Source organism: Dendrobates tinctorius, unplaced genomic scaffold, assembly GCF_039654945.1.
Source record: "Dendrobates tinctorius isolate UK_male_01 unplaced genomic scaffold, ASM3965494v1 ptg000057l, whole genome shotgun sequence".
Taxonomy (NCBI): domain Eukaryota; kingdom Metazoa; phylum Chordata; class Amphibia; order Anura; family Dendrobatidae; genus Dendrobates; species Dendrobates tinctorius.
The window spans coordinates 189,057-216,720 of record NW_027361725.1 but is presented as its reverse complement, the minus strand read 5'-3'; the positions used below and the strand labels follow the sequence as shown (position 1 = coordinate 216,720).

The window sequence follows — 27,664 nt, the reverse complement described above, 5'->3', positions numbered from 1 at the left end:
CTACCACACAGTTGATGATCTGATGCGTTAATGTTTGTGAATCGCTATAGCAACTCCTTTTGAGCGAAATTCAGGGTTATTACCAAAATGCCAAAATGTGTAGTGTTTGGGTCTAATTGTAGGATCATGGTTCGTCTTCAAGTGTCTCCTGGAAAAATACATTATGTACCTTTTTCTTGTGAAACTGGTGAAGGCTTTGCAAAGAATATTTAAAATTGAGAGTCCTCAGTGGTTGAAGTTCATGGATAATGAGTGTGAAAGTTTTATTGCCCTTTACGCACTTTTTTTGGGCGTGTTAAATCTTTCACATTCATAGAAGCGATGTGTGTCCGCCATTGATAACCAGATTCTTTATCTATAGATATTGTGTAAGATGGCAGAGCTACGTCGTCCTCATTGTCAAAGAGAGAGTGTGGGAAAGGTTAGGGAAGAAAAAATCTTAACCAAAGAAATAACAAACATGAGCAGAGGAAAAGCCTCTGCAAAAAAAAAGACTATATAGGAAACCGTCCAAATCTGGATTGTGCGAGCCTGCATTGGGCACCTCAGAGGCTCCCACCCTATGTGGGTTACAGAAGTTAAACATATATAGCTACTCCTTAAGTCACTTGATACAAAAAAGTGATAATAGCAGTCGGGGACTTAAACCTGATGGTTTAAAACATGGTATGGGCACCATATATCCAATTAAAATCTTCAGAGTCCAAAGGTTCCTTGGAAATGAAAAGAATAGGGGGTCTTGTATGTTATTTTACCCTGGACTATTCAGTCAAGTAGCATTTCTTTGAATCCTGATACCTGGAAGGAGGACTGACACCAGCTCCCCGGCGCTCTGTTCAGGACGTAGGCCTGAACAAAATGAAGAATCGGATGAATGTGTGAAAAGACTACTAGGTGTTCCTTCCTTGCCTCTAGGGCCAGCTGAATTAAATCCTAAAGTAGGCCAGTGGGGTATGACAACCTTAGGCAAATCCAAGCTGGAAAGAAATGTTGGTAGATCTTCAGGTGATCGCAAAAAAAATGACTGACCCTCTTTGGACAGACAGAGGGGGAAACCCCAACGAAAGGGAATTTCCTTTTTCCGCGGGACATCCAGCAAGAGTTTAAGCTCTGAGCGTTGTGCCAGGGTATGGTGTGAGAGGGCAGACATAATTCCGATAACTTGTTTTGGTATGTAAGATTGGCCTTCCTCCTTGCAGCTTGAATTGATTCTTCAATGGCATAGAAATGAATGACAAATTATGTCCTTGGGGCGAGGTTCATCCGGGCTTGGGGGGCGCAGGGCTCTGTGCCCTCTATCAATTTCTATTGAGTTCCCTGGGGGGGGGGGGGGGGGGGGGGGAGTCTGAGGAGGTTGTTCAAAATAGATAAAAGTACAAGTACAAATGGGATATTTTTGGAACTGATTTGACTCTGGTAACCCTATGATGCGGAGATTATTTCTCCTGTTGGTTTTCTAAATCATTAAGGTTTTGTTGAAGTGAGTATAACTGCAGGGACTGCTAGTGCAAAGTGTCCTGTAAGACCAGTATAGCCGACACATTGTTCTTCTGAGTTTGGGTTATTACATCAATTCTAGAATTATGAGATGAAAGAACTGACCTGAATTGTGCAAACTGCTGTTTACACTCTGCCACCACTTGAGGTGTCAGGGCTGCAATGTCCCTTTTAGTTGGAATTGTCTGGAGAGAAGCCCAGAGATCTGCTAAGGATGCAGGTCTGTCATCATCCCCATAGGTGTATTTGAGGGGTAGTGATGCTGGATGAACCCGGTCGGACGGAGCGCAAAGAGGGGAATGTAGATTTAAAATCTTCTTTTATTAATGTAGTCCACAACGCGTTTTGACAGAAGCATGTGTCTTCATCAGGGGATTGTGCCTCACAAAGTTGTATGTCTCCTCTATGCACTCTGCACTTTTTATATCTAGCTGGCCGCTTAGATCATTGCACTGTGGACATTGGTTTGTGTGCTTATTATAGCAATTATTAGCTGCAACCAAACGTTGGCCTTTGCTTGCACTGTAAGCAGCAATATATAAACACTGGTTTTTGCCTCTACTATATGTGCACCTTGATTTGTGAGGCTATATTTTTCATGGCCATTGCTTGTATTGCATTCTATATTTGTACTATACATGTATATCTTTGTACATTTTAGCCATATGTCCACTTCTATGTGTAAGGTCATATATGTCTTGGTCACAATACATGATTTATAGCACTGTGCAATAATTCACTTGGAGGGGTTAGAACATTGCATATGTGCATTGTCTTTCTAACATTTCTTTGCAGAGGGGACAAGAATGTACCATGTAGGTAGTTATGACTGAGCAATCACTGTGATGCTATATTTAGCCTAAAGATTTTTTTGTATCTCCTACTGGTATACATGTAACGTGGGATATATGCACATACTTACCTTGTTTGGTTATATTGGATTGGCATCTCCTTTTATTATATAATTAGCAACTAGTATGAGCCCATACACCTGTTTAAAGAGGAAGTCATGCCAGTTCTTAATAAGCCCCGCCCGGCGGACCTGACAGCGGCAGTTTACATACATCTGAACCGGTATAAAAAAGGTATTTATGCATGAAAGGTGCGGGGTCAGGGGGAAGCAAAAGTACTAAGAGAATCCTTATGTGACACACAATTGAATGATATCATTATGATATCTCAAAGGGGTGACAGATTCCCTTTAATGCTTAAATGAGCTATTTCTCTCGATGAGCTAGACATATTGATCAGGACAGCAGCCTGTCAGTCATTAAATGTCTCAAGCTGGTCGCACCTCCCATCATTTTACAATAGATCTCCCTGAGAATCTGGCTCCAGAGCTAATGTCCATCTGATATATCTTAACATCTCATTTACATATTCCGGAGAAATCCAGTTTTTCTTAAGGCATCAGATATCCGTTATCACTTTATCCAACTTCTGATGACCTTCATGCCCAAATAGACTGCTTAGGAGGGTTGATCCCACTGACAGATTCACTTTAAAAACACTGTTCCCTATTAGAAAGGGCTTTGGCTTCATCGGAAGGGTAGAGCCTAGCTGGAATATGTATTGACATACAATAAAATTGGTTTAACAGTTAAGTTGGAAGAATGTAACTATGTGTCAATTATCTTTCATCATGAGGCTCTGAGAAATTTGGCACTTTTTCAGACAATCCAGTCTAAATTTTACTGTCTGTATATTCAACAGGATTAATCATTTTGGTACATTATCTTACATTCAACTTGGTTCACTTTTTTGGGTCTTCAACTGATTTAAATGGGAATTCTGAAATTTCTGTGTTAACCCCCATCCTCAGAACTGTGGATACCTTTCCGATCTCTGGAGGTCTGATCACTGGCTCACCAAGAGATCTGGAGAACTGAGGCTTTGAAGACCTGGTCTTAATAGAGCGTAATTTGATCGTGCACACTGCTGCTCCATTCATTCTAATGGGAATGCCAAAGATCAGTTCAGCGCTGCAGTAAGATATCTCTTGTGCTCCCGTTAGGAATTAATGGAGCTGTAGTCCTGATTTGCATCTCGCTCCATTCACTTGGGGCTCTTCGTAGTAGTGAACATATATTTTCCTTAAAAACAATTTTAATTACTTATAGTAAAAAAACGCCTATCCCAGTGTGCAGGGTAAAAAAGCCCATATAACCCACAATATTAACACTCAAAAATTACCTGCAATAACCCTGCAATATGCCTCACTGACTCCTTCCTTGCCGTGGAGGTTGGCACCCTAAAACGATTTTTTTGGCGCCCCCACTCACCGTGGACTGTCCCTCTCTCCCCTAATAGGGTGATATTAATATAGGGAGGAAAACAATATAGCAAAGAAAAGAAATGAAAGGAATAGATCCTTACACAATATATAACATTTCATTTAGTAGGTTCAAACCCTGAATTAGCAGGCAACATAAAAAGGCCAAACAACATTAAGGCCCATAATTGCCACAATGATCCAAATCCAGAAAAAATGTTAGACACACAGCGGCATTTTCACATCCTAGGAGCAACAATTTTTCCCCCATAAATAAAGGACTTATTCATATATGATAATATCAATGTAACAGCCCTCAATCATAGGGACATAAGGCCTTTGAATTAGAGCCATATATAATAATACAAATGATTAAATTTTGACATATTTAAGCCACCACAATGAGTGTTACACACATAGCGGCATATTCATTAACCTAGGAGCAATAGTCTCCCTCATTAATAAAAAACTTAATCACATATGGTAATACCAATAGGTAGCCCCTCAATCGTAGGGACATAAGGCCTTAAAAATAGAGCAATATACAATGATGCAAATAATTGGAACTTAGCGTATGTTCAGGCCACCCCGACGCGTTTCCCCGTTTGCACGGTTCATCAGGAGGAATGCATATTGATCCCGGATGCCATGATGATGTAAGGCATAACCGGCGCTCTTAGATTTAAATAACCCCCGTTTAATCAATCCTATTATCAGGCTCCGCCTACCTATAATCGGAGGTAAACACACTCGGGTCGCGCTGTTATTACATGCTCCACTTCCCCTCCATCTGCAGTCCACGCTGGCGTGCATTCCACACCTCAGCCCCAGGCACTCTATCAAGTCACGGGACAGGCTCCGATCACGTGACCAACGTCACTTCCGGTCTCGGGGATTCTGCACTCCATTCATATGACCATCATTATATTTAACATTCATGATTTACAGCATCATAATAGCGATCGTATATCGCAAAGTCTCTCATCCATCTCGGCTCATAGATATAGCTCAGAGTTAAACAATATAAAATAAGCGATGTCTGGTACATACATATGAACAAGGATGATAACCCCAGGATATTACCCATATTTAGGTGAACATCCCCTTCAAAGGGTTAATACCCAACTCACCATAGGCAATATGAGAAATTGGATAATCATGATATATATATTTCTATTTTTTCCGCCGACATAGTTTAACCTAAGGGAGTAGAGCATGCCTAGTTTTCTTTCAAACTGATAAAATCAGAAACCATAGATTATTAATAAAATACAAAGTCCCACAATCGAGTGCATGTTAGAAAAATCCAAATACATGCAGAATATGCAGCTTCTCGACACAAATCCATCAACAAATACAGGCAATAACCAAACCAGAGGTTCAAAACTGTACAGTCTATTTAGATGAAGCAAGTATACGATAGACACTCATTCAAACCCCTCGGGGTAAGGGACTGTAGCCTGAATATCCATTCAGCCTCTCGTCTCTGTATTATCAGGGTTATTGCAGGTAATTTTTGTGTGTTTAACCCCTTCACGACCCATGACGCCTGCGTAGGCGTCATGAAAAGTCGTGCCCAAACGACCTATGACGCCTACGTAGGCGTCATGCTATAAATGGCCCCCCTGCGGGTCGGGTGACCGGGGTCACTGAAAGGTCACCCGACCCGCACACAAAGGACACTCTACAGTTAATCCCTGGGGGCGTGGCTTAGCCCCCACGTGCCTACGATCGCTCTGATTGGCTGTTAAAAGTGAAACAGCCAATCGGAGCGATTTGTAATATTTCACCAATGAAATTTGGTGAAATATTACAATCCAGCCATGGCCGATGCTGCAATAGCATCGGACATGGCTGGACACTGACCCCCGACCCCCCCACACACCGACTGGCGGGGCCGATCGGCCCCCGCCACCGATGGACGGCGGCAAGCGTTCGCCGCCGTCATCATCTGCTCCCCCTCCCCTGTCTATCGCTCCCTCCCACCTTCCAATGCCCCCAGGACCTCCGATCGTGCTCCCGGTGTCCCGCCATGGCTCCCGGCGTCCGGATCATGGGCGCCGCCATCTTGCAAAATGGCGGGCGCATGCGCAGTGCGCCTGCCATTGTCCAAGATGGCGGCGCCCATGAATTTGCCGGTTGCCCGTTCATTTTTCATTTTGATCACTGTGATACACTCTCACAGTGATCAAAATGAAAAAAAAAGTAAATACACCCCCCTTTTATCACCCCCATAGCCAGGTGCAAATAATAAAATAAAAAAAATATTTTTTTTTCCATTTAGGGTTCGAACTAGGGTTAGGGTTGGAATTAGGGTTAGGGTTGGAATAAGGGTTACAGATAGGGTTAGGGTTAGAAATAGGGTTAGGGCTAGAATTAGGGTTAGGGTTGGAATTGGGGTTAAAATTAGGGTTAGGGTTAAAATTAGGGTTGGAATTAGGGTTAGGGCTAGAATTAGGGTTGGAATTAGGGTTTGGGCTGGAATTAGGGTTTGGGCTGGAATTAGGGTTAGGGCTGGAATTAGGGTTAGGGCTGGAATTAGGGTTAGGGCTGGAATTAGGGTTAGGGCTGGAATTAGGGTTAGGGCTGGAATTAGGGTTAGGGCTGGGTTGGGATTAGGGTTAGGCTTGTAGTTAGGGTTAGAGTTGGGATTAGGGTTAGGGGTGTGTTGGCGTTAGGGCTGTGGTTAGGGTTATTAGGGTGGGATTTTGGTTAGGGGTGTGTTGGAGTTAGGGTTGGAGTTAGAATTGAGGGGTTTCCACTGTTTAGGCACATCACGGGGTCTCCGAGCGCGACATGGCGCCACGATTTATTCCAGCCAATTTTGCGTTCAAAATGTCAAACAGCACTCTCTCCATTCCGAGCCCCGACGTGTGCCCAAACAGTGGTTTACCCCCACATATGGGGTATCAGCGTACTCAGGAAAAATTGCACAACAACTTTGGGAGTCTAATTTCTCCTGTTACCCTTGGGAAAATAAAAAATTGGGGGCTAAAAAAATGATTTTTGTGAAAAAAAATGATTTTTTTTTTCACGGCTCTGAGTTATAAACTTCGGTGAAGCACTTGGGGGTTCAAAGTGCTCATCAAACATCTAGATAAGTTCCTTGGGGGGTCTAGTTTCCAAAATGGGGTCACTTGTGGGGGGTTTCCACTGTTTAGGCACATCAGGGGCTCTGCAAACGTAACATGACGCCCGCAGATCATTCCATTAAGTCGGTATTTCAAAACATCACTACTTCCCTTCTGAGCCCCGACGCGTGCCCAAACAGTGGTCCCTCCCCACATATTGGGTACCAGCGTACTCAGGACAAACTGGACAACAACTTTTGGGGTCCAATTTCTCCTGTTACTATTGTGAAAATAAAAAATAGCGGGCTAAAAAAATCATTTTTTTGAGGAAAAAAAATATTTTTATTTTCACAGCTCTGCGTTATACACTTCTGTAAAGCACCTGGGGGTTCAAAGTGCTCACTATGCATCTAGATAACTTCCTTAGGGGGTCTAGTTTCCAAAATGGGGTGATATGTGGGGGAGCTCCAAAGTGTAGGCAGACAGGGCCTCTCCAAACACGACATGGTGTCCGCTAACGATTGGAGCTAATTTTCCATTCAAAAAGTCAAATGGCGCTCCTTCCCTTCTGAGCCCTGCCGTGCGTCCAAACAGTGGTTCCCTCCCACATATGGGGTGCCACCGTACTCAGGACAAACTGAACAGCAACTTTAGGGGTCCAATTTATCCTGTTACCCTTGTGAAAATAAAAAATAGCGGGCTAAAAAATCATTTTTGAGGAAAAAAAATGATTTTTTATTTTCATGGCTCTGCGTTTATAAACTTCTGTGAAGCACTTGGGGGTTCAAAGTGCTCACTACACATCTAGATAAGCTCCTTGGGGGGTCTAGTTTCCAAAATGGGGTCACTTGTGGGGGGTTTCTACTGTTTAGGCACATCAGGGGCTCTGCAAACGCAACATGATGCCCGCAGAACATCCCATCAGTCTTCATTCCAAAATTGCGCTCCTTCCCTTCTGAGCTCTCCCATGCGCCCAAACAGTGGTTTCCCCTGACATATGTGGTATCGGTGTACTCAGGACAAATTACACAACAACTTTTGTGGTCCAATTTCTCCTGTTAGCCTTGTGAAAATAAAAAATAGCGGGCTAAAAAATCATTTTTGAGGAAAAAAAATTATTTTTTTATTTTCACTTTTCTGCGTCATAAACTTCTGTGAAGCACTTGTGGGTTCAAAGTCCTCACCACACATCTAGAAAAGTTCCTTGGGTGGTCTAGTTTCCAAAATGGGGTCACTTGTGGGGGAGCTCTAATGTTTAGGCACACAGGGGCTCTCCAAACACGACATGGTGTCCACTAACGATTGGAGCTAATTTTCCATTCAAAAAGTCAAATGGTGCTCCTTCCCTTCGGGACCCTGCCGTGTGCCCAAACAGTGGTTTATGACCACATATGAGGTATCTGTGCACTCAGGAGAAATTGCCCAACAAATTTTAGGATCCATTTTATCCCACTGCCCATGTGAAAATGAAAAAACTGAGGCTAAAAGAAAATTTTTGTGAAAAAAAAAGTCCTTTTTTTTTTTTTTTTATGGATCAATTTGTGAAGCACCTGGCGGTTCAAAGTGCTCACTATGCATCTAAATAAGTTCCTTGGAGAGTCTAGTTTCCAAAATGGGGTCACTTGTGGGAGAGCTCCAATGTTTAGGCGCACAGGGACTCTCCAAACGCGACATGGCAACCGCTAAATATTCCAGCATATTTTCCATTCAAAAAGTCAAATGACGCTCCTTCCCTTCTGAGCCCTGCCGTGCGCCCAAACAGTGGTTTATGACCACATATGAGGTATCGGTGTACTCAGGAGAAATTGCCCAACAAATTTTAGGATCCATTTTATCCTGTTGCCCATGTGAAAATGAAAAAATTGATGCTAAAAGAAATTTTTTATTGGAAAAATTAAAATGTTCATTTTTTCCTTCCACATTGCTTTAGTAGCTGTGAAGCACCTGAAGGGTTAATAATCTTCTTGAATGTAGTTTTGAGTAGCTTGAGGGGTGCAGTTTTTAGAATGGTGTCACTTTGGGGTATTTTCTGCCATATAGACCCCTCAAAGTGACTTCAAATGTGAGGTGGTCCCTAAAAAAATGGTTTTGTAAATTTTGTTGTAAAAATGAGAAATCGCTGGTCAACTTTTAACCCTTATAACTTCCCAACAAAAAAAAATTTTGTTTCCAAAATTGTGCTGATGTAAAGTAGACATGTGGGAAATGTTATTTATTAACTATTTTGTGTCACATAACTCTCTGGTTTAACGGAATAAAAATTAAAAATGTGAAAATTGCGAAATTTTCAAAATTTTCGCCAAATTTCGGTTTTTTTCACAAATAAATGAAAACATTATTGACCTAAGTTTACCACTAACATGAAGCCAAATATGTCACGAAAAAACAATCTCAGAATCGCTAGGATCCGTTGAAGCGTTCCTGAGTTATTACCTCATAAAGGGACACTGGTCAATATTGCCAAAAATGGCCAGGTCATTAAGGTCAAAATAGGCTGGGTCATGAATGGGTTAATATTGTGGGTTATATGGGTTTTTTTACCCTACACACTGGGATAGGTGTTTTTTTACTATAACAAGGAATTAAAATTGTTTTTAAGGGAAATATATGTTCACTATTTGATTACTTCTCCCGGAATAATTCTGTTAAAGTGGGCTCGTCGTAGTACCTTGTGCTTTGGTTCACTGGCCCTAGTGGTCAAAATCTCGGCAATTGGGTAGTTTTCAAAATTGAGAATCACTTAAGTTAGAATAAGAAAATCCCGCTATAAAGTCTATGCCCTAGACTTGCACATCAAAATTAACAGTATTATCAACTTTTTTTTTTTTTATACCCCTTCGTAACGGGGCCAAATTTTTTTTTTTTTTTTTTTCTTGGCCCATTATAATCTATGGTAATGGTAATTTTAGGTCCATGTTTTCTGTTTATTCATAAAAAAAATAAAAAAAAAAAAATTGACAAATGTAAAAGTACAATTTTCAAATTTTGATTATCCCTTTTAATCCAGATTTTCATCCCATAGAAAAACAGTAATGTAATTTCCCACATGTCTGCTTTACATCAGCACCATTTGTGAAATGATATTTTGTTTGCGTTTTTAGGAGGTTTAAAAATGTAGCAGTAATTTCATTTTTTTTTTATTTTTTTTTTTTTCAAGGAAACGTACAAATTTATTTTTTTTAGGGATCGATCAAGGTTTGAAGTGACTTTAGGGGTCCTATATATTGGAAAATCCCCAAAGGTGATACCATTTTAAAAACGGCACCCTCAACATATTGAAAACTGTCAGTTTATTAACCCTTCAGGTGATTTTAGGAATTAACGTAAAATGGCATGACAGAAATGAAAGTGTATTTTTACCACCTATGTCGCTAATTTCTGAACAGGCTGCTATAGCCGGGAGACTCTAAGGTCGCTATTTGGCCATGAATTGCCATGGCAAATATCAGGACCACATAATCATGATCTCGCGGTGCCAATTGTGTGAAATAGGAAACCCCCCACACTCTAACCATTTATATGATGTAATCCCTTTTGCCAACAGCATCTAAGGGGTTAAATGGATATGGACGGTGCTAACACTGATCATGTCTAATGCAGCAAGTTGTCAGCTATAGTGTACTGCTGACAGCTGCTGGATTGTCATCTGTATGGGGATTCTATTCTCTTACATCTCACGTCTCTAAAAAGACGTATTGGCTGTCATTAAGGGTTTAAGCAACTTTTGCAGTTGTATAATTAAGACTGTTCTCTCCTCCTACTATAAAGCTGTCAGCATTGGTTTAATGCCATATGTGCATATCTGAAGTCCAAAATGTTGCTTTACTGTTATTGTACTTGTTTTTGAGGGCATGGAGGCGATAAGTAGAATGATAGGACAGCATGTTGAAAGGGAGTCTGATTGGGAGGCTGCCGTGGCCATGCAGATGCAATTGAAGAACGTACTGATATTACTCCAGGAGTGGTGTGCCAGCAATGTAAGAACCTTTCCTATCATCTTCAATTTGTGGTATGTTTCTTAATTTAAAAAAATACCATAACAAATAGTTATTCATTACTCCTTGTTTCAGATCGTTTCCTTTTATACGCATGATCTTGGCCTTTGACTATTTTTGTATTTGGTAGATGCTAATGAGGGAATGAAGAGTTGATTCTTCAGTGCCTCTGCACAAGCTGCTAAGTTCACTGATTAGCTGCAGCGCTGTTTGCATGATGTCGGCGCTGCAAGCAATATCAGATATTGGTATTCCTGTTATTATGGACAGATAAGCAAGTTGAAGATGAAGTCTCTAAAAGAACTAAAGTTAAAGATGACACATTTCCTTTCTTCTACAAGATTGCAAAGTGTTTTAAAGTTGCTATTTCCTCAGTTTAAAATGTAATTAGGAAATGGCAGTTAAAAGGAACAGTGGAGGTCAAGATAAGTTCTGGAAGACCAAGCAAAATTTCAGTGAGGGCTTATTGTCGGATTGCTAGATGGGCAAATCTGGGAAAAGACCTCCAGAAACATTTAGCAGACTCGAGTTGTGGTACGTTGTTCTACTGTTCTTAGACACCTGCACAAATATGGCCTTCATGGAAGAGTCATCACAAGAAAACCCCTCCTGTGCCCTCACCATAAAACTTGGCATCAGAAGTATGCAAAAGAACATCTAAACAAGCCTGATGAATTTTGGAAACAAGTCCTGTGGACCGATGAGGTTAAAATGGAACTCTTTTGGCCACAATTATCAAATGTATGTGGAGAAAAAAGGCACATTATTTCAGGAAAAGCACATCTAGGCATGGGGATGGATCAAATGTGCTTTGGCGTGGTGTTGCAGCCAATGATACTAGGAGCATTTCATAGAGGGCAGAATTTATTCAATGAAATTTCAACATATTCTTGCTGCGAACAAAACACCATTTGTAAAAATAAAAAAAAAAAAAAAAAAAAATAGCTGAAAAGAGAATAGCTTCTACAAATGGATAATGATCCTATAAACAATTCAGAATCCACCATCCACTACGTCAAAAGGCGCAAGCTGAAGATTTTACAATCACCCTCAGTCCCCTGATCTCATCATTTAAAATCTGTGGCTAGACCTCAAAATAGCAGTGCATGCAAGACAACCCAGGAATCTCACAGAACTGGGGGAATTTTTCAAAGGAATGGCTGAAAATCCCTCCAACAAAATTTGAAAGACTCTTGGCTACAAAAAGTATTTACAAGCTGTGATACTTGCAGAAGGGGGCGTCACAAGGTAACTAACCATGCTGGGTGCCCACATTTTTGCATCTGCCTATTTTTTCTTTTTTGTGATTTTTAAACAAAATAAATATACACTTTTTTTTTTTTTTTCGCAAAAAAAAGGAAATGTTTTTTACCTTTATGCCTTTCCGATATCACTTAATCTTCAACTTGCATAACTGTTTGACCAGGAGTGGCCAAAGTGTGTGTCTTTCTGTCTGTTTTGGACACTTGGTGAACATTATTTTCTTTTGCTCCTCTATTAAAGGACGATGTATTGCTAACGACCTACAAGGCTTGCCACCATTGTGTTCTCGGGTGCATTAAACCAGTAACATTTCAGCAGAGGACGCTAGTACAGATGTGTGGTCATTCCTATCACAGTTACCCATTTAAGGTGTCCAGGGATCCAGTGAGCATTCATCTGCCCCTATCTCGGATGTTGGCAGGTGGGTATCATGTTTTTTGATGTTTTCAGTGAAGATGGTGGTTTTTTTTATTTTTTTTCTTACAAAAATATTTCAGTGATAGATTCTTTCAGCATAAAAATAAAATACAATATTTTCTAGATTAGAAGACACAGCCAGACAGTACAAAATGTGGAAAAAAAAATGTAAAACTTCGTGGTGGTGTAAAGTATTTATTTTATAGCATTTTTTTAAAATTTTATACATTTGATATTAAAACACTTTAGAAATGGCATTATCGCTGATCTTAATGCAATACAGTAAAATGGGGTTTAGTATAAAAGCACAGCTCTGCTAGATATGCACATTTTATAGCTCATGCATGTTTTTATATGCACATTTTTAGGCAAACACACACATTGTACATTACGTTATCTTGCAGTTCCTTCCAGGCATGTGACTTAAAAGGTCCAGAATTTGCGACCTCTGTGCAGGTCATGGTAGCTTCTCTTCCTGCCATGCACTGATCGCTTTGGCTGTCTCATCTTCCTCACACTGACCTTTCTCAGTGATTGGGAAGGATACAGTTCCTGCGCAGTTCACCATCACTGGAAGCTGCCTCTAGACTATAGGATGCACACACTTTTTAGCAAGAGTATTTCTTGCTAAAGTGTCTTACAGTCCCAAAAATAAGTTACTTTGATGTAAATATTTGCAACTTATTTTGTATCTTTAAAACCAATATTCAAAGTTTCAGGTCTAATTTTTAAAACCTGATTTCTTTATCACTACTTTGGGGAACAAAGGGACCATGGTTGTATGTTGCTGCCACTAGGAGGCTGACACAATGCACAAAAAGTTAGCTCCACCTCCGCAGTGTACACCCCACCAACCGGCACTAATTTCCTCAGTTTAGCTTAGTGTCAGTAGGAGGTGGACACGGGTCTTTCATTAAACCCATATCTACCTCAGTGTGTGTTGTTTCTTTGCTAGTTTTTTCTGGAGGAATACAGAGTGAATAGTCACATCTGTAGTCCCACAAAGACTGAGTACGGCGTGTACTGCCACCCCGTATCCTCATAGCTCTCCACAGCAGGACCAAAAGCCTCTACCACGGATGCGTGTCAGGCACTCCAGTCTGGTCCTCGCCCCCCCCCATCTCCCACCCACTCGCCCACCAGAGCCTGTCGGTAAGGATGAGACGCGGACAGCCTTCTCTGGATGATGAAGGTACTTTTTTCTACAAGTCTACCACCTCTGATTACAGGTTCAGGTAGGTAAGTATAGGGCCCAGGAATGTCTCCCAGGAATCACTGTGACAGCCTCTTCCTCACCCTGTCCCCCATCCCTGGCTCCCTTATTTCAGCTAGGCAGCCAGGCTGCAGGCAGGGATCCTTTCAGAAGCGGTCGCCGCGACAGCGTAGCGTTACCTCCGCACTACCCGGCAGTCGTTGCATTTACTCCAGGCCCCGGCTTCAGTTTGGTCCTTGCTCGGCGCTGTGGCCATGCCACCCGCCTTCTCCCTTAGGCGGACTTCTCTCCTGCCCGTTTTAGGCCCTCCCACCGCTCTCTCTCCCTCGGTGTCTGCGCTCCTCAGCCCACCCATTCCTGGTCTGCCTATTGGCAGCGGGCGGCTCCTTCTTCGTCTTCCTTACTGCGCTTAGTCCCGCCCAATCCTCCATGTCTCCTCAGGAAAATGTGCGCTTTTACTTCCTGCTCCTATCAGGCTGCCTCCATTTTTTCAGCCTGTCAGCCGGACTCCATCTCCTCTATCTGTGGCCCTTCAGATTCAGACGAGCTGCGCAGCGTCACGTGCTGGAAGGATCTACAGGACACCGGACCATGAATAGCTCTGCAACTGCAGACTGACACCCTCCTCTGCCTCCTGTCCCCCAACCTTCCGGCACTGCTTCAGTGACTTTCCTTCATTATGTCTAACTCGAAGTCTGATCGTGCTCGTCCTCCTGCTTCCTCCACTGGCACCCTGGTCAAGTACTTTGCATGTTCTTCCTGCAAACGCAAACTTCCCTCAGGTCAGTCCACTCCCCTCTGCCTCGACTGCAGCAGTCCCATTGAGCCTGCCGCCCGGGAGCCCCCTTTTGCTCCACGTTAGAGTGAATCCCCCATTCCTGGGTGGGCTTCTCTTTTACAATCGGTAGCGGATCTCACCAGGGTGTCTCAGTCCCTAGTGGCTGTTCTTGATAAGTTGCCCCTGGACACTTCTGCAGCATCCAGCATGTCACAAGAGGCTCCATCTGAGCTAGCCAGCGTGAGCCGTTAAAGGCCTAGGCAGGATCTCCAGCCGGAATCCTCCCCTTGCCCCATCTCACAACATAGTCCTTCCCAGCAGTCTCCTTCCCATGCCTCTTCACCTGAGTCAGGCAAAGCGTTCTCTGATGCGCCATCCAAAGGTGTTTTAGAGCTGGATTCGGACCATATCGCGGATATGAAGGTTACGGTACTGAACCTCCATTGCAGCGATCAACCGCACTTTCGAGATCAGATCAAGAGGTTTCGTTCAGACGGGCGGAAGCACCTTCCAGAGTCTTCGCTTCTCACTCGGAGTTTGACAAGCTCCTTACCAGGGAAAGAGAATCTAACCAGGCGTTTTCAGGGTAGAGGGAAACGTCTTGGCGTGCTGTATCCTTTTTCTCAAGAGCTCACCGACAACTGGTCGGCTTCCCCCTCTGTAGACGCTCCTGTGTCCAGACTTTCCAACAACACGGTTCTTCCGATTTCAGGTGTGGCGTCTCTCAAGGATTCTAGCGACATGATCATAGAATCCATAGCAAAGTCAGCATTCGAAGCGGCTGCGGCAGTGCTAAGCCCGGTCTTTGCTTCCACTTGGGTAGCAAAGGCCATAGCTACTTGGGCGGAGGATCTCTGCCAAGGCATTCTTGATAGGGCCCAACCGGAGCGACTGGCTGAGCTAGCCAACCAGATCTCCCATGCAAGGGAATATTTGGTCTCTGCCTCCTTAGATGCCGCGTCTTGCGCAGCTCAAGCCTCCAGCAACGTAGTGGCAATAAGGCGTACAATTTGGCTTAAGGCATGGCAGGCGGATTTGTCATCAAAAAAGTCCCTTACCAATCTGCCTTTTCAGGGAGCAGCGCGTCTCTTCGGATCCCAGCTGGACCAGATTATTAAAGGCGCCACTGGAGGCACAAGCTCTCTTCTCCCTCAGGCCAAGCCTCGTAGACCCCCTCCAAGGCATCAGTTTCGGCCCTTTCGGTCTTTCCGCCGCTTTGCAACGGCAGAACCCTTTTCCAACCAACAAAGGCCGCAAGCCAGGATAGGAAGGTCTCCTTTAGGCCCACTCCCTCCTGGCAATCTCACTCCTCCCCAGAGCAGATCCTCCAGGTCCTGAACTGGACAGTCTACATCGGCATGACTATCAACAAGGTTCTGAGGCGCCTTCCCAACTGGGCGGCTGACTCCTTTGCTTCAGAGACGTCTGGCTTGCCTCGGTGGAAGATGCTTGGGTCAGGGAAGTTGTATCCTCAGGATACAAGAGTTCGTTTCTCGGCCCCGGGATCACTTCTTCGAGTCCCGACCTCCAAAAGACCCAGCTTTAGTTCCGGGTTTCTTTGCATCCATCGCCTCTCTTCTCAGTTCCGGGGTGAATGTGCCCGTTCCCGAAACAGAACGATTCACAGGGTTTTACTCAAACCTGTTTGTAGTGCCGAAAAAGGCGGCGCTGTTCGGCCCATTCTGGATCTCAAATTACTGAACAAAAGGGTCCGCCTGCGACATTTCAGGATGGAGTCCCTTCGTTCAGTAATCGCTTCCATGGAGGCGCAAGAATTCATGTGCTCAATAGACATTCAAGATGCCCATCTGCATGTTCCCATCTTTCCCGGGCATCAGATTCCTGCGTTTCGCCATTCATCAGGACCACTACCAGTTTGTCGCTCTGCCGTTCGGTCTCGCCACCACGCCCAGAGTGTTTACAAAGATAATGGCGGTGATGGCCCTGTTGAGGGTCAGAGGTCTCGTCCTTTCTGTACCTCGACGACATTCTAATCAAAGCTCCGTCTTTTTCCCAGGCTCACCAAAGTCTTACTATCATTCTCGACACCCTGTCCAGAATCGGGTGGCTCGTAAACAAAAGGAAGTCCTGCCTTGTTCCGACGAAACGTCTTGTGTTTCTAGGCTTATTGTTCGACACCCGTCGATCAAGGGTCTTCCTCCCCGAAGAGAAGAGGATCTCTCTTCGACGAGCTGTACGATCGCTGCAGAGCCCCCAGCTTCCATCTTTCCGGTCTGCCATGAAAGTCTTGGGAAAGATGGTGGCGACGGCCGACGCAATCCCTTTGCTCAATTCCACTCGAGACCACTTCAACAGGCCATCCTGTCTCGGTGGAACAGGTCTGTCTTTTCCCTGGATCGTCCAGTTCACCTCTCTTCCCAGGTAAAACTGTCCCTCAGTTGGTGGCTGACGTCACCTCATTTCCCTGGGCCGGTCATTCCTTCCGATTCACTGGCCGATTGTGACAACGGACGCCAGCCTTCTCGGCTGGGGTGCAGTGTTTCGTAATCGGACTGTTCAGGGTCGGTCGACTCGAGACAACTCTGCCTATCAACGTCCTCCAGATACGGGCGATTTTTCTGTCTCTCATTCACTGGGAAAGGCTTCTCGGGGGGTCTGCCGATCCGGATTCAGACACAATGCCACAGCGGTGGCATACGTCAACCACCAAGGGGGGGACACTGAGTTCCTCGGCAGTAGCGGAAGTGTCCAAGATTCTCCACTGGGCAGAGGCATCAGTCCCAGTGACATCCGCGGTACACATTCCCGGCATGGACAACTGGGCCGCCGATTTTCTCAGCCGCAAGGGCCTCGCAGCGGGAGAGTGGTCCTTACATCCGGACATCTTCCATCAGCTTTGCAGTCGTTGGGGGACGCCGAACTTAGATCTGCTGGCGTCTTGCCTGAACAGGAAGGTTCCGCAATTCATATCCAGGGCCCGAGATCCTCTCACAGTGGACGCCGATGCTCTGACCATTTCCTGGTCTCAGTTCCAGCTCCCCTATCTGGTTCCTCCCCTTCCTCTTCTTCCCAAGCTGTTGAAGAAAATCAAGGCAGAAGGGGTACCAGTCATCCTTATCGCTCCGGATTGGCCCAGAAGGTCTTGGTTCGCGGACATTGTCAACCTTCTAGCGGATGCCCCCTGGAATCTTCCAGACAGAGCAGATCTGCTGTCTCAAGGTCCAATCTACCACCCCAATTGTCTGCCGCTCAATTTAACAGCGTGGCTGTTGAGATCGCGGTTCTGAAACGGTTAGGTTTTTCGGATCGGGTTATCCACACCATGATCCGGGCTAGAAAGCCATCATCTTCCAAAATGTATTATCACTCGTGGAAGGCCTATTTCACTTCCTCCAGGCAGGCATAGAGGTGGTCCTTGCCCTCAGCTCTTTAAAGGGTCAAGTCTCGGTGCTTTCCATCCTTTTCCATTAGACTGCCTCTCAACCGCAGTTCAAGACTTTTCTTCAGGGAGTGGCTCATGCGGCACCTATGTATCGGGCTCCTGTTGATCCATGGGATCTCAATCTCTGGTTCTGGAGGCTCTACAAGGTTCACCCTTTGAGCCTCTCAGGGAAGTTTCCCTATCTCTTCTCTCCTGGAAGGTAGCCTTTCTGGTGGCCATCACCTCCATCCGGCGCATGTCGGAATTGGCGGCCCTTTCTTGTCGCCCCCCCCCCCCTTTTTTTTTTTTTTTTTAGTGCTCTACCAAGATAAGGTGGTCCTGCGGCCCCCCGCCTTCCTTCCTGCCTAAGGTGGTGTCCACTTTCCACCTAAATGAGGATATTGTTCTTCTGGCCTTTTGTCCGGGTCCGATCCACCCTCTTGAGCGCACCTTGAGCAAGCTAGACCTGGTCAGGGCGATGAAGGTCTACCTGGCTAGGACGGCTCCCTTGCGGAAGACTGACTCCCTTTTCATCATTCCAGATGGCGCGCGGAAAGGTCAGCCAGCCTCCAAGGCTACTATTGCTCGCTGGATCAGATCGGCAATTTTGGAATCCTACCGGGTCAAGCATCCAGTGCCCCCTCCTGGAATTGGAGCTCACTCTACCCGGGTAGTGGGTGTCTCCTGGGCGGTGCGCCACAGAGCTTCCGCGCTGCAGCTTTGCAAAGCTGCAACCTGGTATTCCATACATACGTTTGCCAAATCATACCGGGTTTACACCTACGCTTCGGACGCTAGCCTAGGCAGAAGGATCTTGCAGGCGGCGGTAGTGAGTTCTCAGACCTAATGGAAGTTTGCTTTTCCCTCCCCAGGGACTGCTTTGGGACGTCCCATGGTTCCTGTGTCCCCCAATGAAGCGATAGAGAAAACAGGATTTTTGGGTTGCTTACCGTAAAATCTGCTTCTCTGAGCCTTCATTGGGGAACACAGCACCCCCCCATGTTCTGCAACTCCTGTCCTTAGGTTTGTTGGTTATAGTTGAGTTGTCCTGTTTTAACTCTATTTTGTTACTTCTCCTACTGCTTTCTCACTGAGGAAATTAGTGCCGGTCGGTGGGGTGTATACTGCGGAGGAGGAGCTAACCTTTTTTTGTGCATAGTGTCAGCCTCCTAGTGGCAGCAGCATACACCCTTGGTTCCTGTGTCCCCCAATGAAGGCTATGAGAAACAGATCTTACGGTAAGCAACCCAAAAATCCTGTTATTTGAGGGCTATAATATTGTCTATCCAAAAACTTGCTGAGCTCAAGCAATTAGTGATTCGGCTGTGCCTGGCTCTGCGGTTCAACACATCGCTAAATCTTTTGTTTTCGGGAATAATACCCTAATATGCTGTCTGGGACTAATACATTGATTACGTGGATGATGCGTAATGATCATCAGAAGGAGGGTCAATGCTGCAGTATCTGACACATAAAGCTGGCTTTTGGGGGTTGAGGCCTACCCCCCCCCCCCCCCCCTTATGATAGGCCACAATTTTTATTTCTTTTTGTATTGTAAAGAAATCTGTTAACTTGCAGATTGACTTGTATGGCAGATTTATTATTTTGCCAATGCCTATTAACCTTTTTACTTGTAAATGTGTTGCAGGTCTGCATTCACAAATGAGTAAGATGGGTTTCTTCACAAAACTGCCACAGATCATTTCTCCTGTGAGTATCGCTGGTCTCATTAACTATAAACCTTAATCTTTTTATAATAGTTTTAGGTAGTTTTGAAGTTGTACTTTTTTTTGTTTATTGAAGTGAACTTTGCACTGAAATATGGCATAAAGAAGGTGCAGTTCTGCATGAACAGTGAAATACAAAGTTATTCATTTTCTAGTAAAAGACTGCTGCTTATTGCCTTAAAGGCATTTAATCACCTATCCACAAGATTACTGACCTTTGGAGACCGGCACCCATCAAATGAAAGACAAATTATTTCTCCTCATTATGAACTGTGGCAGGTCTGATTCCTACCACCGCGCTCCGTTCATTCTCCTTAGAGCTTCCAGAAAAAGCGGAGTGCAAATTTCAGCAGCTCAGTAGAAAATAAGTGGAATGGTGGTCGAGCATGCGTACTGCCACTCCATTTTAGCAAGGATAAAATTGCCCCAGTCTGTTTCTGGTCCCAGCAGCCAAACCTCCCAACAACTTTCCTATGAAGAATAGATGTTCAGTGAAAACAAATAATCAACCCCTTTAAGATACTCGTACATGCAAATTGGGGCAAAGTCTTGAAGCTTAACTATTTAGGGACTGTAGGACTTGTGTATGGAGGCATGCCAACTCTCCCTTAAGGGGAAATTTTGAGGCGGCAACAGTATGATCAGGCATGCTGGATTTCAATGTTTATTCGTGTTGCTCACACAGGAGGTCAAACAAGCTGTCTGACAATGGCTTATTCCCCTCTCTTGATTAAAGGTAATCTGTCAGCAGGTTTTTCTCATTTGCCTTATTGGGGGACACAGGACCATGGGTGTTATGCTGCTGCCATTAGGAGGACATTAAGCAAATACGCTAAGAAATTGGCTCCTCCACCGTATACACCCTCTGCTGGCTCTATCCTGAACCAGTTCTTGCTTGGTGTCTATAGGAGGCACTAGGGTCAGGCTTCAGACCCCGACGTTATTTTGGTTTTCATTTACTTTTGTCCCTATGGATTGAATGGGCAACGGGGCCTTTTCAAGGTCTTTATTTCCTAAAATCATCAACAGGCGGGATCATGGAGTGTCGTCTCCCCGTATCTCTCCTGCAACCTTCTTTGCGTAGAAAGCCCTTCAGCCATGCGAGAGTCTTCCTCTGACGGGATGGACAGCAGCTGAAGATGTGCAATATTCTAGGAAATGTCCTCATTAGTGATGAGCGAGTATACTCGTTGCTCTGGTTTCCCTGAGCATGCTCGGGTGGTCCCTGAGTATTTTGGCGTGCTCGGAGATTTAGTTTTCGTAGTTTTAGCTGCATGATTTCCAACTTCTAGATAGGCTGATTACATGTGTGGAATACCTGTTTGTTAGGGAATTCCCATATGTATTAAGCTTGTCTAGAAGCCACAAATCATGCAGCTGAGACGACAAAACCTAAATCTCCTAGCACGCCAAAATACTCCGAGTTCACCCGAGCAACGATGCTACTCGCCCATCACTAGTCCTCATAGCTTGTTTCCAGGCACTCTGGTGCCTCGGCGACCGAAAGCTCTGCTTCCCACTCCCCCTCACCAGGGGTTTGCAGCGAACACGACTCTCTAGATTCTTTCATTGAAGCTGTGAATAAGCCTCTGCGAGTAGACTTAAGAGCCTGGGACTAGTCTGGATCACAGTGTCCTTCAAAAGGCCCAAACATCCTCAGAGTTTTTGCTAACCACCCTGAGTTTACAGACATTTTTCAGAGGCATAGAAGTCGTCCGGACAAGCGATTCACACTGCAGAAGCCGCTAGAAGCACGGTACCCCTTTGCTCCTGCTCTAAGAAAGGAGTGGACGGAGTTCCCCACAGTGGACCCACCCATATCGCGTCTCTCTTCCAGGACTCTCCTGTGCTTTTCTGATGACTCGTCTATCAAAAACCCCACTGTTTGACAGATTTTTTTTTTTTTTTTTTTTTTTTTTATATAGCGCTAACATATTCCGCCGCGCTTTACAGTTTTGCACACATTTTCATCACTGTCCCCGATGAGGCTCACAATCTACATTCCCTATCAGTATGTCTTTGGGGTGTGGGAGGAAACCAGAGTGCCCGGAGGAAACCCACGCAAACACGGGGAGAAGACACAAACTCCTTGCAGATGTTGTCCTTGGTGGTGAGCCACCGTGCTGCCCTCTAGATTGATGATCTTCTTTGGTCAGTCTTGGAAGCTGCCAGTGCTGCTCTTTCCTTCCTTCACCGCAACCTGGGTGGCCAGAGCTATGATGGCTTGGGTAGAGGCTTTAGCCAAGACCAGTTGAGACAATAACCTACCTCCCGTGGCGTTCAGCCTCGCTTACCAGATTGCCTGTGCCAGGGATTATGTTGTACATGCCTCCCTAGATGTGGCTACCTGTGCCGCGCTCGCAGCCGCAAATGCCATCACTATCATGAGAGCCCTATGGCTCAGTGTCGAGCAGATTCCACCTCCAAAAAATCTCTAACTTTCCTGCCTTACCAGAGCGGCCGATTGTTTGGAGACCAACTTGACCAAATGATCTCTCATGCTACTGAAGGAAAAAGTAAATTCCTCCCTCAACAAGTCGGCCTTTTTGGAGTCAACACCAGGTTCGCTTCCAGCCTTTTCGCGGCACCGCAAGCTGGTCATCCGCTACCGGCTCTTCTAGCTCGGCCTGTCCCCTGCACAGGGACAGGGATCCACAACCCTCATACAAGCCCTCTCATTCCTGGAAAAGCAGACCCACACTGTCTGGCCCCAAGGGTACCTCATCCCGCAAGTTCTCTGCTCAATGACTCATTGCAGTATTTGGAGGACACAGATAGGGTAGGCGGCTGTCTACTTCTGTTTCGTCAAGTCTGGCTTGTGGTCGTTCATGACCAATGGGTCAGAGATCTGGTGTCCTCCGGATACAAAATAGAATTAGCGTTTCCCCTCAAACTCTGTTTTTCCAGTCGCGTCTTCCAAGGACGGAGTCGTATGCAGTCCCTTTTCATCAGGCTATATATGCACTGTGCAAGGGCTGAGTCATTGTCTTGGTCCCACACGCAAAGGTTCAAGGGGGTTTCACTCAAACCTGTTTGTGGTCCCAAAAAAGGACTGACCCATGCTTCCCATTTTGGATCTAAAACTGTTGAACAAGTTTGTCAAAATTCCTCATTTCAGAATGGAGTCTGGCCGTTCAGTCATCACTCTGCTGGAGAAAGGGGAATACCTCGCGCCTGTCTACATCAGACTCATATCTTCACATTCCGATCTTCTCAGGTCACCAAAGATTTCTACGCTTCGCTATTGGAGACTAACATTTTCATTTCACCGCCTTGCCCTTTGGTCTCACCACCGCCCCCAGAGTGTTCACCAAGGTCATGGCAGCCGTCATGTCTATGCTGCACTCTCGGGGTGTGGTGATTCTACCCTAACTAGACTATCTCCTCATCAAGGGATCGTCCCTTTGGGGCTGTGCAGAGTGTGTCAGCATCACTGTGGATACACTCTCACTCGTTTAGGTTGGCTGGTGAACCTAATTAAGTCCTCCCCCCCAACTCCATCTCCTCAAATCTCCTTTTTGGGGATGGTCCTGGACACTTCCTGATGGTTGGTGATTCTACCTCCAGAAAAAATCTCTGCACTAATCTGGGGAGCTCTTGCCTGCCCCCTCTCCCTGTGGTTGGCATGAAGGTCCTGGGGAAAAAAGGTAGCAACAATCATAGCAGTTGCCGTTTGCTCCGCTACATCTCTGTCCCCTGCAGCAGGCATTGCTGTCTGCTTGGGACAGAAATCCGGCCTCTCTGGACCGCTGGTATCGCCTGTCCCCCAGGGCCAGGTGGTCTCTCAGGTGGTGGATGTTGCTGTCCTCTTTGGGTCAGGGAAGGTCCTTTTCTTCCAGTCAACTGGCTGGTGGAGACCACCAACGCCAGTCTTCTAGGTTGGGGAGCGATCTTCCATCACCACACGACTCAGGGACGCTGGTCCATTCGGGAATCTCATCTACTGATCAATTTTCTCGAGATTCGGGCAATCAGGCTAGCCCTTCAGCGATTCCATCATCTTCTGGCCGGACGTCCCATTCAGATTCAGTTGGACAACGCTACAGCAGTGGCGTACATCAGTCGTCGGGGGGGCACACGAAGCAGAAGAGCGATGCTCGAGGTAGCACATTCTGTAATGGACCGAGACAAACAATTTGTAGTTCTGTAACACGACCCATTAGCCATTGGGTCGGATGCCTTGGTGCTTCCGTGGCATCAGTTTCGCCTCCCTTACATTTTTCTGCCGCTTTGCTAATTCCAAGGGTCATCCAAAAGATCAAGACTGAAGGAATCCCTGCGATTTTCGTCGCTCCAGACTGGCCATGCCGAGCGTGGTACGCGGAACTAGTGCAACCAGTCACTGATGTTCCCTGACGGTTACCTGACCGCCCAGACCTTCTCTCTCAGGGGCCGATCTACAGCCAGAACTCGAGTTCTGAGTTTAACGGCCTGACCATTGAATCTTGGATCCTAGCCCAGGCCAGTTTCTCGCAACAAGTAGCTTCCACCATGATTAACGCTCGGAAACCTACATCCATGCACATTTACCATCGCATCTGGAAGGCCTTTTTTTCTTGGTGCAAAACCTGCAGATGTTCCCCACTTGTGTTTTCTATCCCTTCCATTTTGGAGTTTCTCTAAGCAGGATTAAACTCAGTCCTGGCACTGGCTTCTCTCAAATACCAAATTTCAGCCCTATCTGTCCTGTTCCAGCAAAGGATAGCTTCCAAATCGCAGGGTAAGACCTTCATACAGGGAGTATCGCATCTCCCTACAAGATGCCACTGGAGCCTTGGGACCTTTAATTTTGTCCTAGGTGCCTTGCAAGAGGCCCCCTTCGAACCCTTGCAGGATACTTCACTTAGGCAACTTTCCAAGAAAGAAGAGTTTATTGTGGCAGTAACATCCATCAGGTGGGTCTCTGAATTGGAGGCTTTGTCTTGGAAACCTCCATTTCTAGATTTCACCAGGACAAGGTGGTGTTGAGGACGTCTCCGTCCTTATTGCCTAAAGTCGTTTCTTTTCATCTGAATGAGGACAGTTTTGCCCAGCACTGGTCCATCTTACAGAGAGAGCTCTCCACACTTTGGATTTGAGGGCACTCGGGAAATAAATTTCCAAAACAGCGTCTTTTCGCAAATCAGATTCCCTCTGTGCTTCCGGAAGGACACAGAAAAGGCCTACCTGCTTCTAAAGCTACAATAGCCAGATGGATCCGCTCTGAGATCCAAGAGGCTTACCGTGTCAGGTCAGCCTATCCCGGCTGGGATTAAGGCAAGCGCCTCACTGTCTGTGGGGGCTTCCTGGGCCATTTGGCATCAGGCATCGTCACAGCAAGTTTGCAAGGCTGTAACTTGGTCCAGCCTACACATGTTTAAGCATTACAGCATTCTTTCTCAAGCTTCTGCAGATGCAGTCCTTGGCAGAGTGATTCTGAAATAGGCAGTATCACATCTGTAGGGCAGATTTAACCTATTGGTACTCAAGGTTTCAGCTGTCCTGCTGTTTCCCACCCAGGGACTGTTTTAGGACGTCCCATGGTCCTGTGTCCCCAATGAGGCGAAGAAGAAACAGGGATTTTTGTTTGTATTCACTGTAAATTCCTTTTCTCTGAGTCACTCATTGGGGGACATAGCACCCATCCTGTTAGCCTGTTGGCTTGTAATTGTTCTTTGGTTTTGACATATTGCGTTTGCTTTGTTTGCTACTTACGAACTCCTACTGCTTTGGCACCGAACTGGTTCATCATAGAGCCAGTAGAGGGTGTATACTGCAGAGAAGGAATTCATTTCTCTGTATATTTGCTTAGTGTCCTCCTTGTGGCAGCAGCATAACACCCATGGTCCTGTGTCGCCCAATGAGTGGCTCGGAGAAAAGGATTTTACGGTGAGTACACACAAAGATCCCTGTTTAATGTATTTATTTTTTTAATCAAAAAGCAGCATAATTTAGTGGCAGAGAGCATGATTCCAGGGTTGTCACTTGACCAATAACTTTCTGTAGTTCTAATACAACTTGTGTTTTATCAGCAATAGATGATCACTGTAGGACTAGGTGTCACCTGCCAGGCAGTCTAGCTAATGTGTCACCCTGCCCCTACCACTGAATGGCAGCTTGCTGACTAGTGCACACAGGAAGTTGCCAATCAGTGGTGTGGGTAGGGTTATACACAACTACATTCTTGAGCACTGCTAGATCTGCAGTAGTGAAAACGGGTATTATATCAAAACTGCAGATAGCAGTCCAGTAAGTGATACATTGCTGGACTCTGGGTCTCTGCTCCTACACCATGCTGCTCAGATTCCATAGCAAATACCTGCTGACTGTGTGTCTCTTTAAAAACACGTATGGCCATCTGACTAGATGGTATTATTCTTTTAAATTATATCTGTGTAATGATGACAAAGTTTATAACTACCTATATATTGCTCAGAATGACTTCCAGGTGGAAATGCTAATTGAAAGTCCATTGCAATGTTTGGTACTTGCTGGTCAAGTAGCTGCTGAGATGTGGAAGAGAAATGGCCTCACAATCGTAAGCCAGGTATTTATAATAAAAGAAAAAAAAAAAAAATCAAATGGATCCTTCATCTAATTACCATTGTGCTTCTCGCCCACAGTTCTGAACAAGTCCCTGCCCTGTGTTGTACCATGTGCAATTCCATGTTCCCGCTCCCCTGCTGTATCGCTGGCCTTTGCAAACAGGTGGTGCAGGAATGCGCCCTACTTGATAATGCTCAGTGCCATTGGTGCCCCAAAAAAGAGTAACGAGGGCAGTTTTTGGCCATGGGCCCTGCTGCAACCTCCTCCTGTCCTTGGCTGCCTTGTGTCCCGAAGGCCTCTCTAAAGATATGGGCCCACTATAAAGTGTTTGTGTAGAATCACACTTTTTTCACTTGGATCACATCAATTTATATTGTCATTGCAACAACAAAAATAACATATTAAGGTGCCATAGTGTGAGCATTTAATGTGTCTGTATTTCTATGGTAGCCATAACATTCAGTTACATTTCCGCTCCAATTGTTACTACTTATCCCAATTCATTTATACGTCTTATCCATGGCCTCATATATGGTGCAAATTGAAGATGACTTTATTCCAGGTCATTCATCCTGTATAGATTGATATCTACCGAAAACCAAGAAGTGCAAAGGTCAACACCATTTTCTGTTGATGCTTTGACACGTGTTGGGAAATGTTTAGCCACTGCATAATACATAAATAATCGTATGATCTTCTGTTCTATTGAGCCATCACTCTTTAAAAACTACCATTAAAATTTTCACGTTGTATAAATGCTGTAGTAGGTCTGCTCACTCAGCTGCACGTGGAGGTAGTCACGGGAACACTGCGCCTTTTAAGGATGCACTTGGTTTATTTGTACAGCATAAACCAAGGTTTAAAGGGAAGGTGCCGCAATTTTATATAATTTGCAAAAAAGTAAGTAACAAAACATGTTGTCAAAGCAAATGTTGTACTAACCAGGATTTATGGTTTGTTTGTAATAATGTTTTAATGTAGCCACTGGGCGCTGACATCTTGATTTGCAGATCTGTGGAGGACTCATACAGTCTGCAAATATGGCCGTCCCTGGACATAGGAGACTGGGGTCGGCTCCCGACCCCACCATGCAGCCTCATTAGCAGAGAACTGGGCACGCCCCTGTGGGCTGCACCATTCACTGCTGTAGGTGTGGCTGGGCGCCATTTTACTGTAGCCCAGTGCTCTGCTGAGCTCGACTTTCTGCACCGTGCTTCCTGCTCCAGCGCCACTGTCCTCCTGCTCTGTCTCCGCCTCCTCACTCACACACAGGCCCAGTGATCTCCGGTAATCTGACACCTTTGCTTTTATGGTGACAGTGACATATACAGCCCATAGTCTAGTGTATGGGGGGGGGGGCAGTTACACCAGTGTGAACATATCTGTAATACTGTCTCCTGTGATACTGCCTGCTGAGCCGTGTATCTAATCCTATCCTGTGTGATACTGCCTGCTGAGCCGTGTATCTAATCCTATCCTGTGTGATACTGACTGCTGAGCCGTGTATCTAATCCTATCCTGTGT

The 27,664-nt window shown here is 45.3% G+C and overlaps 1 protein-coding gene across 3 annotated transcripts in view; it reads left to right on the top strand.

Annotated features, from left to right (window-relative positions):
- Positions 1-27,664, top strand: part of UBR1 (ubiquitin protein ligase E3 component n-recognin 1) — a 361,652-nt gene that overhangs the window by 161,399 nt on the left and 172,589 nt on the right. For all 3 annotated transcript variants that reach the window (XM_073577633.1, XM_073577632.1, XM_073577631.1), the window contains exons 14-17: positions 10,689-10,817; positions 12,339-12,519; positions 19,537-19,598; positions 26,031-26,141. In XM_073577633.1, coding sequence (XP_073433734.1) covers positions 10,689-10,817; positions 12,339-12,519; positions 19,537-19,598; positions 26,031-26,141 — 483 coding nt within the window. The remainder of the gene's footprint in view (positions 1-10,688; positions 10,818-12,338; positions 12,520-19,536; positions 19,599-26,030; positions 26,142-27,664) is intronic.